Source organism: Schistocerca nitens, chromosome 3 (genome assembly GCF_023898315.1).
Source record: "Schistocerca nitens isolate TAMUIC-IGC-003100 chromosome 3, iqSchNite1.1, whole genome shotgun sequence".
Taxonomy (NCBI): domain Eukaryota; kingdom Metazoa; phylum Arthropoda; class Insecta; order Orthoptera; family Acrididae; genus Schistocerca; species Schistocerca nitens.
In genome coordinates, this window is record NC_064616.1 from 514,039,280 (window position 1) to 514,057,638 (window position 18,359).

General features: G+C 44.1%; 1 protein-coding gene across 3 annotated transcripts in view; it reads left to right on the forward strand.

Annotated features, from left to right (window-relative positions):
* LOC126248434 (carbohydrate sulfotransferase 5-like) overlaps window positions 1-18,359 on the forward strand; it is a 335,138-nt gene that overhangs the window by 158,099 nt on the left and 158,680 nt on the right. Inside the window, exon 1 of one of the 3 annotated variants that reach the window (XM_049949408.1) lies at window positions 3,651-3,753. The exons of the other annotated variants lie outside the window; for them this stretch is intronic. Within the exon in view, the coding sequence (XP_049805365.1) occupies window positions 3,671-3,753 (83 nt within the window). The 5' untranslated portion in view covers window positions 3,651-3,670. Of the gene's footprint in view, window positions 1-3,650; window positions 3,754-18,359 lie in introns of those variants that run through there. 3 annotated transcript variants of the gene reach the window in all.

Genomic DNA, 18,359 nt, shown 5'->3' on the forward strand with positions numbered 1-18,359 from the left:
CAACCTACCTACTATGTACTTTATGACATTATAAGACTTTCAACCATCGACGTGCCACAGCTCGACATTTTTATAACATTCTGAGGACAGGTCTTAAATGCTGCGGTACCTTGAAATAGCATATTTTTTAAATGTTATCAGTGGCGTTTAAGGTCGAATGCAGGTGTCATCCGGACACAGACCACAGCTGAAACAGTGACGGTGCAGTAATATGTTTAGGAACGGGAGCGAATGTATGACTCTTCATGTCGTAGAGCTGTCCAGAATCCTATAATCCAGAAGAATAACGCAAATCCTCACATGGCATAAATGCTTGTCGAACGCATCCAAAACGTTACATTTCTAGGTGAGCCAGCAAGGCAAGGCGACTAAGCTGACTCTATGTCGAATCATGTCACTCTCTGCCACTGTCATCGTCGTACAGGCGCTGCGATTTCCCTTACGTCGATCAGTAAACCGTAAGTTTTCCCTCATTAAGTTATTACTTATGCCTGATATTTTAGTAGTTTCTTTATGTTATTACGCCGTATGGGTCTGAAAAGTCTCATGCTACATACGGCAAGCATGCAGGGTGATTCGGTGACGATGTTACCAAATTTGTGGTAAGGTCTTATGGGACCAAACTGCTGAGGACATCAGCCCCTAAGCTTACTTCAACCAACTTACGCTAAGGACAACACACACACCTATGCTCGAGAGAGAACTCGAATCTCCGACGGGGGGAGCCGCGCGGACCGTGATAAGGTGCCTTTGGACCGTGCGGCTAACGTCCGCTACACGATGTTACCAACTTTCAGGTATGATGGAGAAGGGTAAACTTATAAAGTTGAGGTAAAGAGGCCGTGGACCAGAAACGACGGGATCGAAGATATAGGCGAAAATCGTTCTGATGCCGCTGATAGTGAAATGCAAGAATCGGTATTGTTATTACCGAGAATGTTGGGTAGACAACAGGTGGTAGTATGAACCAATACAAGAAAAATGTCTAGTAAACATGGACTCTTAAATGCGTACCTTGAGAGCTCTGAGCGATTGTTGATCTTCGCCACTGTGAATCACATCTCTTCTACAAGGGCTCTAAAGTGCATACGTTGAGAGGTATGATCACTTGTTCATCTTCACTAATGTGAAACAAATCTCTTCTACTGGACAAGTGCCCATAGCTCTTAAGGCATGCATCTTAGAGCCCATGTTTACTAGACATTTTTTCTTGTTTTGATCTATACTATCACTTCTGAAACGTGCATAGACGCAGACGACGTTGAATGTGACGCTCAGTCACAAGAGAAGGAAGAAGATAGGAGTGACACCCAGTGTGCCCTTACCGCTCCAGTGACCAAATAAGTGGCAGTGAGTCAGCGGCGTTTTGGCGACGATATCACATTCTTTCGTTGTCCATGTCGACACCACTTGAGGCAGAGAGAAGGCTGGCAAAAATCAACCTGAACACTTTCAGTACGTGCCATATTCTCCATGCTACAAGACAAGCTTCATGCCGCGCACATCGACATCACTCTCCCACAAGAGATTCACGTAGCCAGTTTTCCCGACCTCCTCTATTACACAGCTAATGTCTCTTGAACGTGGAAGATGTTAGGTAGACCCGCCCTTAGGGTGGGCATGTCCTCCATGCCCTTCGCAAAGTCGTCGATTTCCTGTTCCATCGTGAGGAAGAGGCAATAGTTGGATGCCGCGCGCCGTCACCTTTTACGTTTGCGATGTGATCATTGCTCACGAACATGAGTTTCCGTGTCGGAGTATCGGTGTTGATCGGTCGCTGTTGTTCCATCAGTACGGAACGCCGTGGTCGGCACCGCATTGACGTCGAAATTTTCTTGAGGTTCACCCATTAACTTCAGTTGGGGGTGTTGCAGGGTTGTCTTCGATTGAGGTGGCGGCGTGATCTGGGTCGTGACCTCGTTGGATTCGCAGGCCGTCAGCACCCCTAGGTAATCGGTGGTTTCTTTGTTCATGAGGCTTGTTGCCGCTGCTTTGATGTAGGTGAGGGGGAAGATCGTTGCCGCAGCCGATGGCGCCGATTTTCCGATCGGCGTTTGTATTAGTCGGCGTTGAATAGACACCGACCTGACGTGGCCTTCCTGGCTGCAGCCAGAATATGTGCACAGTTGGCCGTCCTACATCACTATAGTACGTACAGCAAGTGCCAATCAGCAGGTAGGATGGTACGTATTTTGTCGGTTCGATTTTTATTGCGCAAACACCATTGTACACCTTGTAAGTCTCAAACGTCTGCCATTTCTCAGCCACATGGCTGATCACGTTTCCGTACAGTCAGAAGGTTGCAGTCATGACATCGGCTGCCATCTCAAAAAGGAGTTCAAAGACTCTAAGGGTGTGCAAGCCCAGGTCCGCCTGGTCCACTGTAACAACCACAGTGTGACCATTGGATTGTTTGAACTTAAGTGAGTTTGCGAATTTGTTCACCACGGTTGTGCACACTTCGGCATTTGTCTTCTTGACGTAATGACACTGGCCATAATTGAGAAGTGGATGCCAACGATTTCCAGGGGATTCAGACATAGGTGGTCTCATAGGAATCGTTCAGTCTCATATGAGCGCTGTCTGGCATTATCCTGTTGAGAAGTGGTTTTGATCGTGGCCTATCTATAGGATTGCGCCGTATTTAGAACGTATACCTAACAACCCACAACTGCTCAGAAGTAAACGACAGCCTACACATAGCTCGACTGACGGGGCGCTGACGAGATGTCCACACCTCGCTGCTGCCAAGAGCAGACCGTAATTCAACTGCGCAGGTGGGCCTGCGGTTCCTACCTGGTTGAATTAATGGAAGAGACAGAGAGGATTCAACGAAGAGTGCCACATTTTGTCAGGGGATCTTTTACTAAGGGAGAGAGCATTACGGAGATGCTAAACAATCTCCAGTTGCAAACGCTACAAGGGAGGCGCTGTGCATCACTGAGAAGACTACTGTTGAAAATGGGTGTGTGTACGTTCCAAGAAGACTCGGACAACATGTTATTTCGTCCCATGTACCTCTCACGAAATGACCGCGACGACAAAATTAGAGAAATTAGAGCTCGCATGGAGGTTTGACAGCCGTTTTTCCTTCATTGTATTCGTGAATGGAAAAGCGAAGAAGCACGCAGTTGTGGTACCGAAAGCGCTCTGCACCAAACACCGTTAAGGTGGTTTGGGGAGCACAAGTGTTGATGTAAATGTTCTGGAACTTTTTGTCATTTCCTTAATGATCCTTAACGAAACAAACAACTTTTTGAATAAAAATCGCTGCAGATACTGCAAATCTTTAATTAAAGGATTGATAAATGCCGTTAATTGAGGATTTACAACAGCTGCTGCGGTTTTTCTTCAATATGGAAAAGTATCCGCCCACTGAACTATAATGAAACACGCAGCACTACGTTGGGCAAATAATCTTCACAGATACGCACTTGGCGCACTATGCCGAGTACAGAGGAAGATCCACGCCTCTGTGTTTCAGTACATCCCACCAACGCCAGGGGCTTTAGGGTTTGTACCACTGAATCGGTATATACGCTTTGACAGGACTGCAGAAGCGCAGGAAACCGTAATGGAGGGCTGGTGGGTGACTGTGACGCTGGTGAGGTTGAGCGTAAGCATCAGCTGTGGTGGTTGTTTTGCAGATGAGCGCGGCAGGACGTTCGCGATGCGAGAGCGGCACGCGGGAGAAATGAGCGCGCCCGTGGCGCCCCTCAGGTTCCACGCCAGGTGCCGGTCCACCGCTGCGAGGTGAGTCCACGAGTCGGCACGCCTCCGCTTCCTAGATTCTTCACGTCGCACTGACTGCCAAACCTTCGATTTAGCTAGATGTAGTGTCGGTAGTGGAGAAAGCTGTAAAGGGCAGCCGTCTCCACAGTTGCCGAGAGGTGACGGTCGTCCCTAGTAGGCTTAAATATTATTTATCCCTTGTGGTATAAATCATTCGCGGTGGAGGTGTTGGCAGTGGTGATGCTTTTAGCGGTGTTTGTAGCGAGTTTGGTGTTGGTGTCTAATTCGCTACATTATAATGGTTTCGTTTTTGAACTTTCTATTTCTTATGATGGTTCAGAGTTGATCTAGCTCTTCAACTTTTACATTCTGTAGCAATATGAAGCAGTTACATTGATACTCCATTATACTGATGCCTTTAATGGAAATAACAACGAATGTAGCTTAAAAAATTAATGACGCATTGTACAAAGTAGTAGCAGACGTAGAATAAGGGGCGGTCAATAAGTTTCCGTTCGGAGGCGTTACAGTGAAGCAAAATCGCCGTGAGCATTGAGGGAATTGTTTCACCGACGCACTCGGTTGAAGAAACCTATTTGGTAAAATACTGTGTCCTGTAACCTGAAGAAATTTGTAACTACCTGCTGTACGTTATCAACCCTTCATGGCCCTTTTTCAGGGACCGCAGACATTAAACTCGCATGAGGAGAGACAAAGACTGTAGGATGGGTGCTTGAGTGTCTACAGTTGTGTGCGACTCCCTACAGATGGTAAGGAGAAGTTGGTTATAGAGTGGTGTGGCAACTGTCGCCCTAGAAAAGTTGGACAGGAACAGAAATAATTATCGAACAAGATAACATAGTAGACAGAAGATTTATTTCCAAGCAAACGACGACTTATTACAAATAATGCAGCAAGAAACAGAATCCAGCCAATGCAATAGCACCAAGGATGAGGTTCCACGAACTAAGCACAAATGATGGTGTTAGAGCACAACTAGGCGGCGTTTGCGAAACGTCACATAGCGAAATAGCCCAGAGTGTTATTGGGCTGTGTGACTGTCACTGAGCATCTTATAGTGCAGCGGCAGAGGGCGCTCATGGTACGGAGCCGCTGGAGGTGTGACTAGTGGGCGTACTCCATTGGGTCCGCCGGATCTCACACGACTGCTGTCGGTGTCTGAGAGAAACTTGCAATTCTGTTGCCAACTTTAAGACGCCCGTAGTGTTATGTTGATACATGATACCTCGTCTCCCACTTAAGTTGGCGTAACTTCTGTGTTATGATATTTACGATATGGGGACGTGCGTTAACGTGAAGCAGCAGCAGCCTTTGTTGCTTACCAGTCCACAACAGTGGTTTCCGGTACACATGCTGCCCCGTACACATTCTGCATTATCCGATGGATGTCTACCGGTGTTTGTCCTTCAGCAGCCAAGAAAAGAATGACAGCACATTGGTCCTGTTTGGACGCATAGCTCACATTTCCGTACTGACCGCACACACGTTGAAAGGACACGGATGCCACACTAATCCCTTGCCGACAGAAACTTTTTGATCACCCCTTATATCTGACCAAAAGTCTTGTACGGCTGCGTTCCAGTTAATTTCAATTGTTTGTTTCAGTTGCTGATTCTCCGAAACTATGGAAAAATTCACGGGGTAATTAAGCGGTAACCATGTGATTTTATTTCCAAAACCTTGCAGGAATGGAAAATAAAGCAACCAAGGCTTCTTGGCTTCACGAATATCCTGTTACATTTCACACGGAATAATATGCGGAATTAGTCCCTTTCCGAACTTGAGAAACTCTCGCGCAGCGAAGTGTCTCGCGTGACTGCAAAGATTCGCAAATCACTCCACTTTTTATAAAGCATCAAAGATGCGGTGAGCAGATATACAACACAATATCGTTGACATCCGTAGCAGAATTCTAGAGTATATTATGAGCTCGGAAATTACGACGTTCCTGGAAGGAAAGAAAGTACTCTGAAAGAACCAGCAGGAGTTCGGGAAAAGCAGCCGTTTGAAGAGCACCTGGTTTATTTCGCACACGACGTCTTGCAGAATACATGCAGATGACGCAAGGCTGACGCAGGTAATCATGTTCAGTCTGTCTTCCTAGATTTTCGAAATTCGTTCGACACTGTATCATATTATCAGCTGATAACCAACGGATTATCTTCAAAAATATGTTACTATATCTAAGAAGCTTTACATAATACAACCCATTACGCTATACTGCAGGGAAAATTTTCAGTAGAAATTGAATTAATATCGGTTGTGCTCCTAGCAGTGTGAAAGGACTTCTACTATTCTCAACAGTGATAAACGATTTACCTGATTGGACTAGCACCAACGTCATCGGATTGTTCGCTGACGATGCTGTTGCCTACTGGAAAGTATCGTCGCTGGATGATCCTAAGGAACTGCAGGACGATATGGACAAAACTTAACCTGGCGCAGTGAACTGAAGTTCTCTATTAACGTGGTTAAGTATAAGACAGTGTAAGAGACCCCATTACAAGTTCAGTGGCAAACTTTTAGAGCATGTCACATCGTTTAAATATTCGATGGTAGCACTACGAAACATTATGGAATGGGACGACCACGTAAAATCAGGAGGCAAGTGGAACATTTAGAACTCCTGGAGCGATTCCGGAAAAGTGCCATGTAGTTGCCAAGGATGTATCGTACAAGGCGCTAGTGTGGTCTGTTGTACAGTAACGTTCCAGTGCTGGAAGTTCTTAGGCATTACAGCACACACCAAGCGAATTGAGAGATGATCTGCTCGGATCTTGATCGATCAGTACGGCTCATATGTAAGTGTAACAAAGATAATTAGGGAACTTAAATGGGAATCTTTGGAAGAAATGAGACAGTCGTACTGCCCCCATGATATATCTCACGTAGAGCAGTGACAACAATATCAGAGAGATAAGGGCGCGTACCGAGGCTTGCAAAAAGCTATATTTTTATCGTTCAGTACGCAAATGGAAGAGGACACTAAGTCGGTGTCATCTGTGCGAAGTACCCTTCGCCACGTACCGTGCACTGCCTTACGGTGCTTATGTGTAAATGTAGACATCAAGCTCATCACCGCCTTTTCTTGTTAGTGCACTTTGTTCAAATTTTTTAAAAATTTGTAGATTCCTTAAATATACCCAGTTTACAGCAGCTATAATCTGTTCGTTTGACTCAAAATTTTTTCCACTCACACATCGATGTAGCTGTGACAACACCTGGAATTCGGAGGGTGACTTAATTTCCCATTGGAAAAGCAATCTGTTTTTCGACGGTGGGCTGTATTCTTAAGGTGTAACAATTTTCATCAAAATCTATTAATTCAGTGGCAGTGGATGTGCCGCTTACCGTCTGCTCGAAGGCAAAAACGGTGGTGATCCTGCACAGCCTCACGAAAAGCTACACGTGAACGCGTGTGGACTCATATCAGCCCTGCTTTGAAAGTAGGTGCCACTATCTGAATATATTTGGTAAGTACACAGGTTTGCAGCATCAGTCTTATTTTGTTTCTGTCATAAATTTTCCGGCCGAGCACAAGAACAGGCCTGTTGTAAACTGCTCGTCCACTACGATTGACATGATAGATTTGTGATCAAAAGTGTCGCACAGTCCAAGAACGAAAAGCCGTCTCTCATTTGCAAGCCACGAGAACTATTTACTGACAGTGTGAGTAGCCTTGTTTCTTTTTTGCTTTCAGACCTCTTAAACTTTCGTCATATATTTCATAAACCTTTAATTTCCGAATGTCTATACTACACTGTGTTCACAATCGATATCTTCTTTTTGGTATGAATTCTCTCTTTGTTTACGTTGCCATGTCTGTGGGCTTCGAATGTACTCTGTTTTATGTAGTTATCGTGGGACTCTGTCTTGGCTGACCTTGTGGAACTCTGGCGTACTTTCTAATGTGGAGTTCAAATTTTTTAAATGTTTGGCCAGTATTGCGTACTCCCTAATAAAATTACACTCCTGGAAATTGAAATAAGAACACCGTGAATTCATTGTCCCAGGAAGGGGAAACTTTATTGACACATTCCTGGGGTCAGATACATCGCATGATCACACTGACAGAACCACAGGCACATAGACACAGGCAACAGAGCATGCACAATGTCGGCACTAGTACAGTGTATATCCACCTTTCGCAGCAATGCAGGCTGCTATTCTCCCATGGAGACGATCGTAGAGATGCTGGATGTAGTCCTGTGGAACGGCTTGCCATGCCATTTCCACCTGGCGCCTCAGTTGGGCCAGCGTTCGTGCTGGACGTGCAGACCGCGTGAGACGACGCTTCATCCAGTCCCAAACATGCTCAATGGGGGACAGATCCGGAGATCTTGCTGGCCAGGGTAGTTGACTTACACCTTCTAGAGCACGTTGGGTGGCACGGGATACATGCGGACGTGCATTGTCCTGTTGGAACAGCAAGTTCCCTTGCCGGTCTAGGGATGGTAGAACGATGGGTTCGATGACGGTTTGGATGTACCGTGCACTATTCAGTGTCCCCTCGACGATCACCAGTGGTGTACGGCCAGTGTAGGAGATCGCTCCCCACACCATGATGCCGGGTGTTGACCCTGTGTGCCTCGGTCGTATGCAGTCCTGATTGTGGCGGTCACCTGCACGGCGCCAAACACGCATACGACCATCATTGGCACCAAGGCAGAAGCGACTCTCATCGCTGAAGACGACACGTCTCCATTCGTCCCTCCATTCACGCCTGTCGCGACACCACTGGAGGCGGGCTGCACGATGTTGGGGCGTGAGCGGAAGACGGCCTAACGGTGTGCGGGACCGTAGCCCAGCTTCATGGAGACGGTTGCGAATGGTCCTCGCCGATACCCCACGAGCAACAGTGTCCCTAATTTGCTGGGAAGTGGCGGTGCGGTCCCCTACGGCACTGCGTAGGATCCTACGGTCTTGGCGTGCATCCGTGCGTCGCTGCGGTCCGGTCCCAGGTCGACGGGCACGTGCACCTTCCGCCGACCACTGGCGACAACATCGATGTACTGTGGAGACCTCACGCCCCACGTGTTGAGCAATTCGGCGGTACGTCCACCCGGCCTCCCGCATGCCCACTATACGCCCTCGCTCAAAGTCCGTCAACTGCACATACGGTTCACGTCCACGCTGTCGCGGCATGCTACCAGTGTTAAAGACTGCGATGGAGCTCCGTATGCCACGGCAAACTGGCTGACACTGACGGCGGCGGTGCACAAATGCTGCGCAGCTAGCGCCATTCGACGGCCAACACCGCGGTTCCTGGTGTGTCCGCTGTGCCGTGCGTGTGATCATTGCTTGTACAGCCCTCTCGCAGTGTCCGGAGCAAGTATGGTGTGTCTGACACACCGGTGTCAATGTGTTCTTTTTTCCATTTCCAGGAGTGTACATGCTTGCCAATATACTCGTGGAAGGTATGGTTCACTTTTAAATGACAGTGTAGTTGAAATTGGCATCTCCACTAATAATAATAATTGTTAAATAAAAATAGGTTTTGCGGAAACAAATGGTTTCCACTGTAGTTGCAGTACTAGGGAGAGCAGTCCTTCGGCTCTGTCATATTCCAGAGTCGTATGGACACTTTTGAATTCATCCAGTTATTTTCGAATAGTTGAAACTGAAGGAGCAGACTTGTTATAAACGTTCACTAACGTCTGATGATTTTTCCTTGGTGATAGAGTTCAGAACAATTTTATGGAAGCATAGTAGTCCACTTTTTTTTTTTTCAACTTAACACACGAATCCGACCTCTTGGAAAGCCTTGTAAACAACACCATTCACCAGATCAAATTTACACTTGACTTGCAACATTTCGTTAATTACCAACGAAACAAAAACAAATTTTTGATATCAACGCTATCTCTCTGTCAGAAAGGAAATGTTCACCTATCTGGTTGTGACAACATAGAGGTTGAGCCAGTCGTTGTGAAATACGTTACAATCTCTTAGCTTCTGTTTTGCGTGAGGGATCTGGCAGTAAACAAAAATTTAAATATATACAACAAACCTCGTATCATTTTCAGAATGGTGTTGAAGTTCCCATTTATACTAAAAGCTAGCCTTACAATAGTCGACATCGCCTTGTCTTCAGGGCCTGATCGCCGAATTTAGTTTTTTTATAGGTGAAATAAGAAGAAAGAATCGCACACAGGTGAATCCTCGAACCGGAGCAGAAGGTCGTGTGTTAATTAGTTGTGGCCGATGCGGAAGTGCAGGAAAACAAGTCTCGTTCAAAATGGTTCAAATGGCTCTGAGCACTATGGGACTCAACTGCTGTGGTCATAAGTCCCCTAGAACTTAGAACTACTTAAACCTAACTAACCTAAGGACAGCACACAACACCCAGCCATCACGAGGCAGAGAAAATCCCTGACCCCGCCGGGAATCGAACCCGGGAACCCGGGCGTGGGAAGCGAGAACGCTACCGCACGACCACGAGATGCGGGCCACAAGTCTCGTCCTTTCAAATGAGTGCTGGAAGCTCTTGGTCTTACTGTGAGTTTCAAAAATCGAAGCGTATTGTCACTCATGCACATGCAAGTGATTTCCCATTGATATCAGACTCTTTGGCTCAACTACGTGCAAGGAGGTGGCACAGTGCACCATGGCCAGTTCCCCACAAGCCTCTTCACCACTTAACATCGTTCCCTTCTAGTCGCACATGGCCAGGTACATAGCAGAACGGTACTGGCTACTGTTGCTAATGTAGCTTGCCAACGGTGTCCTTGTTATTTTTAATAATTTTTCGGCTGCGTACAAGCGCTGAATCGACTGTACAGTAGAGAATAGGAGCAGACGAGAAATTTCAAATCTCGATCAGGCTGCATTTAATCGAGTGTCTTCAAAGTTGTATGACGTTCACCAACAAACACTGTAAATTCATACAGAAGACGAATCTTGAGTACACTATCATGGAATATTGTTGTGAAGACAAGACCGTTGTCCTATTTAAATGTGTCAGTATATGAAACTTTAAGTTAAGATACTTTCGTAAAACATCGTAAATTAAAAATCCCAGCTTTAAAATATGATTTTGGTTACAGGACTTAATGTTCTCTGTTACATAAAAACCCAAGGCTTTTCCAATAATAAGGATGGAGACCTACTACAGTCATTTCACAAAAACTTGATGCATGCTACGTCTAAGTCTATTAGATAATTCTTGGCTGCGATCCAATATTATCTCTCTGCTGTTGGATCTCTCATGCATTCACGCTCTAATATTATACCCTCAAGATGAAAGGTATCTAATATTTTACTTATGAATATTATGCAGATCCGAACATAGTGTGGTTGTAATAAAGGAGGGGACTGAACGAAACTTCAATAAAAATGAAGCAAAAAATTTCTGTCGGCTCCCTATTTCCTTCCATTTAAAGATTTTAGTATGTGCAATGGTTTCGGCAATCTTGTTTTATGTTCTTTCACATGTGGCAGCCAAGTACGTCTTTCGTCGAATGTAAGCACCAAGAATCTCACTGAGTCCTTAAGTACTGATAAATGAGCGTGATTATGGGGCATGAGCTTTCAGTAGAAGCGTGTAGCGTGGCGGAGACCAGTATGCGCAGTAACGAGCGTGACCTCACTCATCGAACGTCGAGGCCCACGAGGAGGACAGGCCGTGGCACATACGTCACACCACGTGACACCGCAGGTCTTACGAGTGCCAGCAATCGTCTCCGGCGAAGAGCGACTATCTGTTTCAGACGAGTTTAATAATTCTTGACAGCTTATTCAAATGCATGCAAGGCCTCGATAGCACACGACGAAATTGAGACCTTTACTGGGAACCTTTTCAATTAAATATTGATCTCCTGTGGGCTCTGTACGGAGTCGAGGGTTCGTGAAGTGTGGTGCACAAGCCGACTGGTTTGACGTCACAAGTTTGTTGCAGGGCCAGTATATTTCTTTGTCCCCAGCGAACGGATACCCCACTGGGAACGAAACTCGACCATTCAGTCGAATTCTGGACCGCAGCTACAGTGAGTCCAAAAAGCACTCGACCATAGCGTATGGAATATAATAACCACAATCACAAAAATACAGCTGAGAAACGAACAATAACAATTCCCTTACATCCGTTAATACCTATATTTAGAAACTAGCCGTTACCTGTGGCTGCGCGTGCGTGGTAGTAGTTTCGAGATGATGAATGATGGTGACTAAGTAAGCTGTTGTACGTTCAATGTCAGCTGTCCGTCGTTGCCGAGCGGTGCGTGCAGAGGTGCGAACAGGACTGGGCATGAGCGCGCATCGCTGATGTAAAAAAAGATGTACAATCCTCTACTTCACACTCTTAGAGTTCTTTTTTTCTAAAATAGCATGCGTTCTTCCTCAGGGTCCAAACCATTTCCGTACAAAATTTCAACGAAATCGGTTCAGTAGTTTAGTTTTGAAAATGCAACAGAGCTACTTTCGCATTTAATAATAATGGTATGGAAGTACGAATTAAACACGTTGGGGATTGTATACGCATTGTATTCATTACGTTGAATCGTGTTACGTAGAACATGTCAGTCAATAAAAGCATTTTAACATATATCTCTTGAACGTCAAAGAGTAAACAACTTTTTCAAACAGTAAATATGTTACTCTGTGTCACGTAGATAAAACTTTAAATTACGATACCTTTCTTGTCGTCATCCGACTATGGTGATATAAAGCCTATTCGCTGCTACCTGTGAAAACCTCGTGAAAATTCATCTAGTATTTTTGGAGATTATTGTGTTCAGACACAACGATTTTACATTTTTATTAGTAGTGTAGATGTCGATAACACGCTATCCTCTCCCTTTCCTTATGTAGTTGTGTTTCATCCACTGTATTGGATAGTTCCCGCTCTGGTTTGAAAGCTCTTGAGTGATATTCAAGAAATATGATAATATGGGTCGAAAACGCCGCGAAACGACAAAAGGTTGTTTCGAAAAGTAGAATCTTTTCAAGAAATCATTGGCAGACCTACCAGTACAGTGAAGACTATTATATACAGGTTTAATCAGAACAAAACCTACGAAAACTAACCACAAAGCGGTCCTTCCGCATTTCTGTCGGAGATAGAAAAAGGACAGCTACTTAGGCAAATCTAGAAAAGTCCGAAACAAAGGGCTCCAAACCTAGAAGTTCAGATGCACGCAGGAAAGTCTGTTTCAGCACAGACTGTAAGGAATTTGTTTTATGAAGTTGGGTGTGGAGGTCGAACAGCACGTAGGAAACCATACATCAGTAAAATTAACTGAAACAAGCGAGTTTCTTTTGCAAGAAAACATAAATCCGATGGGTTTGATTTATGTAAGAAGGATGTATTTACTGACGAGAGCCGATGTGAGCTGTTTAAGCCAATTGGGCGAGTCACAGTGTAGAGAAAACGGAAGTGTGAACTCTAAGAGAGAAATATAACAGCCTCAGTTAAACATGTAGGAGGTTCAGTACTTTTCTGGGGCTACATGAGTGCAAAAGGTGTTGACAGTCTGTGTTTTATTGATGTAATTATAGAGCACAAGGTTTACATAAACAACCCAAAAACACATCTGTCCAGAAGTGTGAATAATATGAGTCTTTATGGGGATTATATATTGACAGAAATAATTATTCAAAACATACAGCTCTAGAATGAGATTTTCACTCTGCAGCGGAGTGTGCGCTGATATGAAACTTCCTGGCAGATTTGGAAGGTAGGAGACGAGATACTGATAGAAGTGAAGCTGTGAGCAAGGGACGTGAGTCGTGCTTGTGTAGATCAGATGGTAGAGCACTTGCCCGCGAAAGGCAAAGGTCCCGAGTTCAGTCTCGGTCCGGCACACAGTTTTCATCTGCCAGGGAGTGTCACACAACTCTAGATGCAAGTCTGTGGCTGTTGTATAACAGTCCCCGCTGGATGCCGACACCAACGCGTCCCCAGACATTAATCCAATAGTGAATTTGCCAATAGAAAATGGTTCAAATGGCTCTGAGCACTATGGGACTTAACATCTTAGGTCATCAGTCCCCTAGAACTTAGAACTACTTAAACCTAACTAACCTAAGGACATCACACACATCCATGTCCGAGGCAGGATTCGAACCTGCGACCGCGGTCGCGCGGTTCCAGACTGTAGTGCCTAGAACCGCTCGGCTAACATCACTAACAGCTGAGTCAGCACCATGTGATGTATTTAAGTACTATTTAATAATATTGTAACCGTAACATAGTGTATTCCACATAGATTAAATAGTAAAACTGTCATTTCAGGGCTTATAGGATAATTAAACTAATTACATATGAATGGTGTGGAGTATAGTAGTTTGATGATACAGTATGAATGGCAATGGCAAGGAAAGCGTTTCTGAAGAAGAGAAATTTATTTACATCGAGTACAGATTTAAGTGTCAGGAAGGTTTTTCTGAAAGTATTTGTATGGAGTGTAGCCATGTATGGAAATGAAACATGGACTATACATAGTTTAGACAAGAAAAGAGTGGAGGCTTTCGAAATGTGGTGCTCCAAAAGACTGCTCAAGATTAGATGGATAAATCACGTAACTAATGAGGAGGTACTGAATAGAATTGGGGAGATGAGGAATTTGAGGCACAACTTGACTAAAAGAAGGGATCCTATGGTAGGACATGTTCTGAGGCATCAAGCGATCACCAATTTAGTACTGGAGGGTAGCATGGATGGTAAAAATCGTACAGGGAGACCGAGAGATGAATATACTAAGCAGATTCAGAAGGATGTAGGTTGCAGTAGGCACTTCGAGATGAAGAAGCTTGCACAGGACAGGGTAGCATTGAGAGCTGCATCAAACCAGTCTCTAGACTGAAGACCACAACACATGAAAGGAATCATGAAGACCATGTAAAATGATGTGTTATACGTACATTAGACGTTAATTTTAAGGATGTTTTATTTGTTTATTAATATTTGCAGAAAGAAGTGAGACTAACGATTGGATTGGGAATTTCTACTCCGACAGATGAAATGCCATCAGTAGTGCCACATGCCCTCACTCTCTGAGGCTTTGTGAAGAGACCTAGGTTTTAGACTAGAACATTGGTTCATAATCAGATTATCATGAATTGGATGGATGACAACTGGTAACTTACATTTCTCAACTGACGTCGAAAATTTTTTCGAGCTGCAGTATTCAGATCGGCCACCTCCCTATCGATTCCACTGCAATAGCATTACTTGTGGAGGCTGTGACGTCTTGGATCACACTTCATTTTAATTTCCAGTGCTTACGGTGAGGGCATCTGTTAGTTCGCACAATTTATTGCATGTGGAGAGATGTTCCAAATAGAGAAAGTCGGCTGTTCCCAACGCACAGATGCTGCAGTTGACCACCCTTCGCGTCCCCTGTAAGCTGTTGGTTGGGGGACTTTGATTCGGTAACAACGCTAGCGTGAATAAGCCTACATTACCGTCTACACGTAACATGAAAGAGCTAGAGTTTAGGCACCAAATTAAGAACACTGTCTTTGCTAATGGAGATAACTCCATATGAGGCTATCTGGCAAAGTCTCGTAATGCATTAACATTTAATTAAATTTCATGTATGTTTTTAGAATACGTTGCACATAATAAGAGGCAAGTCATTACCTATCAGTGGAACAAAAGGGGTCAAGTTTGAGCTATTTTATCTGAGCTCAACTAATTGGTAATTTCCAAGAAGCGGTGCACATCGAAATCGCTGCCTCACTACGAGCGATATGTTGCGAAGGCTCGACTCTCGAGACATTGACAAGAGAGACGACAAAAGACGAACTCATTGAAAACAAAAAGCCATTAAAAAAGAGTGAGTATTCACAATTTTTTCACTCAGTGAAATAAATAATGTCGTTTACTTTACTCATTAGGTATATCGTCGTCGTGCACAATACTGTGTCTGGTGTAGGCACCATTCATTTTTTGCTGTATCCATTTTACATTTTTTACACATCTTTTAGGAAAATTGGGAGAGTCTCGCAGGAGTAATTTACCAGATAGTTGTAAGTTGTGAAAATATAAAAACAGAAATATTAACTCTCATACCACGTTTTACTACTCTTGCGCGACGTTCCGTTGTCAAAGCAGAAAACAATATCCGAATTAACCGCATCGAGAGTCGAGTGTTCGATATATGTCGCTCGCAAGCAGGCCACGACTTTGAGGGCAGCGTTTCTTGGAAATTGCCAACGGATTTAGTTAGTCTGCGCCTCAACCTCGATGTGTATTTCGGAATTGTCATGTACGTATGCCAGTTTGATAATGAAGTGTTTACTTTGGAGACGGTATAAAACACTGCCCAAAAAAAAAACAGAAGAAAAATTCCTGAGATTTTTGCGCTATCCATATCTGCCACTGTCACCAATCCCCCTTCAAACCCACGCGAAGTCTCAATGCAGATAATTAAAATACTATTAACACTGTTGTCTCCAATGACGGTGCAAGTCTGAGGTTGTTTGAGACGAAACTGAACACTGTAGGTTACATCACATAATATAAAACATTCTGTTGCCGTTCCTGCAACACCAGGGAGATAGTCTCGCCTCGTAGGACAATGTCTGAGCACACACACTACTAGCGCTACTGAACGTGCTGTGCAATATGTTCGTCAGTGTCACTCTCCAGGACAATGACTGAAACTGGCCCCTCTGTAGTCCATGTGGGGCATGATTAGTTGGCGTCTGGTCCTATCTACTTTATCCGTGACTCCACCTGACCATTCGCGTCAACAGGTGGAAGTAACAGTATATCCGACTCGTCTTGCCATCGTTACTATGCAATACTGCAGGACTTCGTTGTAGCCAGAGGAGGCTACACAAGGTAATGGAATTATGGTCGAAGACAATCTGTCGATAGATTTATGGCGCTGAGATTTGTGTGGAATCCAGTGTAAAATTCTATAATATGAGAAGAAAATTCATCCTGTGCTATTGTTGTTGTAAGCTTAAATTTTTAATTAATTTTCAACTGGGTTGAAAGTAAACAGAAACAGTAATGAAGAACTGCTTAACAGAGACTCCCTTCTCACGTTACACACTGATGCAGCTACTGAACCTCTAATAATTATGTGTGCCCTTATAACAACACGCGCAATGTGAGTAGTAATAGCTAACTCTGTCAGTTGATCTCTCGGATTTTTGACAGGGAATTTTGCAGTCTACAGAGAAGTGCTATCGTGGGAAAATTACTGCGTATTGCCTGTATATTTACATATATGTCCTAGTTCTTGCAGTACACAGCTAGGTATAATCATGTGTAGCTGTGACATAAGGTGCAAAATACTACTTAAACATCAGTATAAAGTTAGCATCGAACGGTGCTTCAGCACGAGGAATCCTTACCATGTTTAATCTGAGTCTATGCCAGCGTGATTTGGAAACTAGATGTGAATGTCAGCGAAAATTTGAAACTGTCAAATTGATAGAGAATAGAAGACCACTGTTCAATAAAATTCTGTGTTTTAGTAAAAAAGAAATATATTTCATGAGACCCATCGCAAAGGCAGAATCATTGGCATGAATATTCTTTATTTCCCCCACGTGCGAAGGGTGCTGATTCCGCAACTGTGTATTCAATTAATGAAAAATGATTGGAGCGGCTTTTCATTAACCTGCATATTTTTATAAAACTGCAGCTATTTTATATGTCCTTTTAATTTTTTCATAATTTTTTCGTAGCCATCGTTAAAATATTATTTCACGTGATGAGAAGTTAATCTAGACACCTACGTTTCTTAAGGGAAAGAAAATTTGGTTACACAACAAGAAGTTATTGCAACATTGTTTCAAAAACGTGAGATATGAGAAATGACCATTATTGCTCCTAGATCACGGAGTAGAAAAATCTTCGGACCTTGGGAGGAATTCCGATAAGCTGTGTCGTATGTGGTCGAGGCTACTCCAAGAAGCCGCTGTTGATTGTAGGTTAGCGCAACATTCTTGGTATCTCTGTACATCTCAGTCATACCCATCCATTTTACCGTACGTGAATTATTCAGTTGAATTATTCAATCTTCCTTCAACACTACGCCCGTTGTTAACTTTTCTGTTGCTCTTTCGTATGACAGCATCCGAAAACAAGCGAATAGATGTAATGCACAGAAAGTCTGAAGTCAGGCAATATGCAGCATTTGTCATTCGCGTCATAGTTCTGTGTGTGCCTAAATTCCGCATAGGCAGCGTCCGTTTGCAAGTGAGTTTGCGTCATTGCCTGGCACGGTATGTATGATCGATTCTGAATCGACAGACGCCTACCGCCGCTCTGTTGTGCTCTGCTGAAGAACGGCCGTTTGTCACGCTTTACTGTCGCTAGAAATGTGTTTGCCCACGCCATATAGCAATGTTCCGTACTGTATATAGAACGGAGCTGTGAACGCTTATCGTTTCCAGCGGCGAACGTGGGAAATGGGCTCATCAAACGCAGTCCATTTGCAAGACTTGATAAACCAGAAGTTCCTATCTCTCACTGGTAACGCACAAATGAGAAATGGTCGGAAACGTATCTTTACAACAGATTGCTCTATCACAGACTACTTTGGACTAGACCTATTCGTATAGCTTTAAATCGAAATAGGCTGGCTTGAAAGACAGGGAGGTGAAAGAGATTCGTGCCAGATTACCGATTGTATGTCAGGTACACC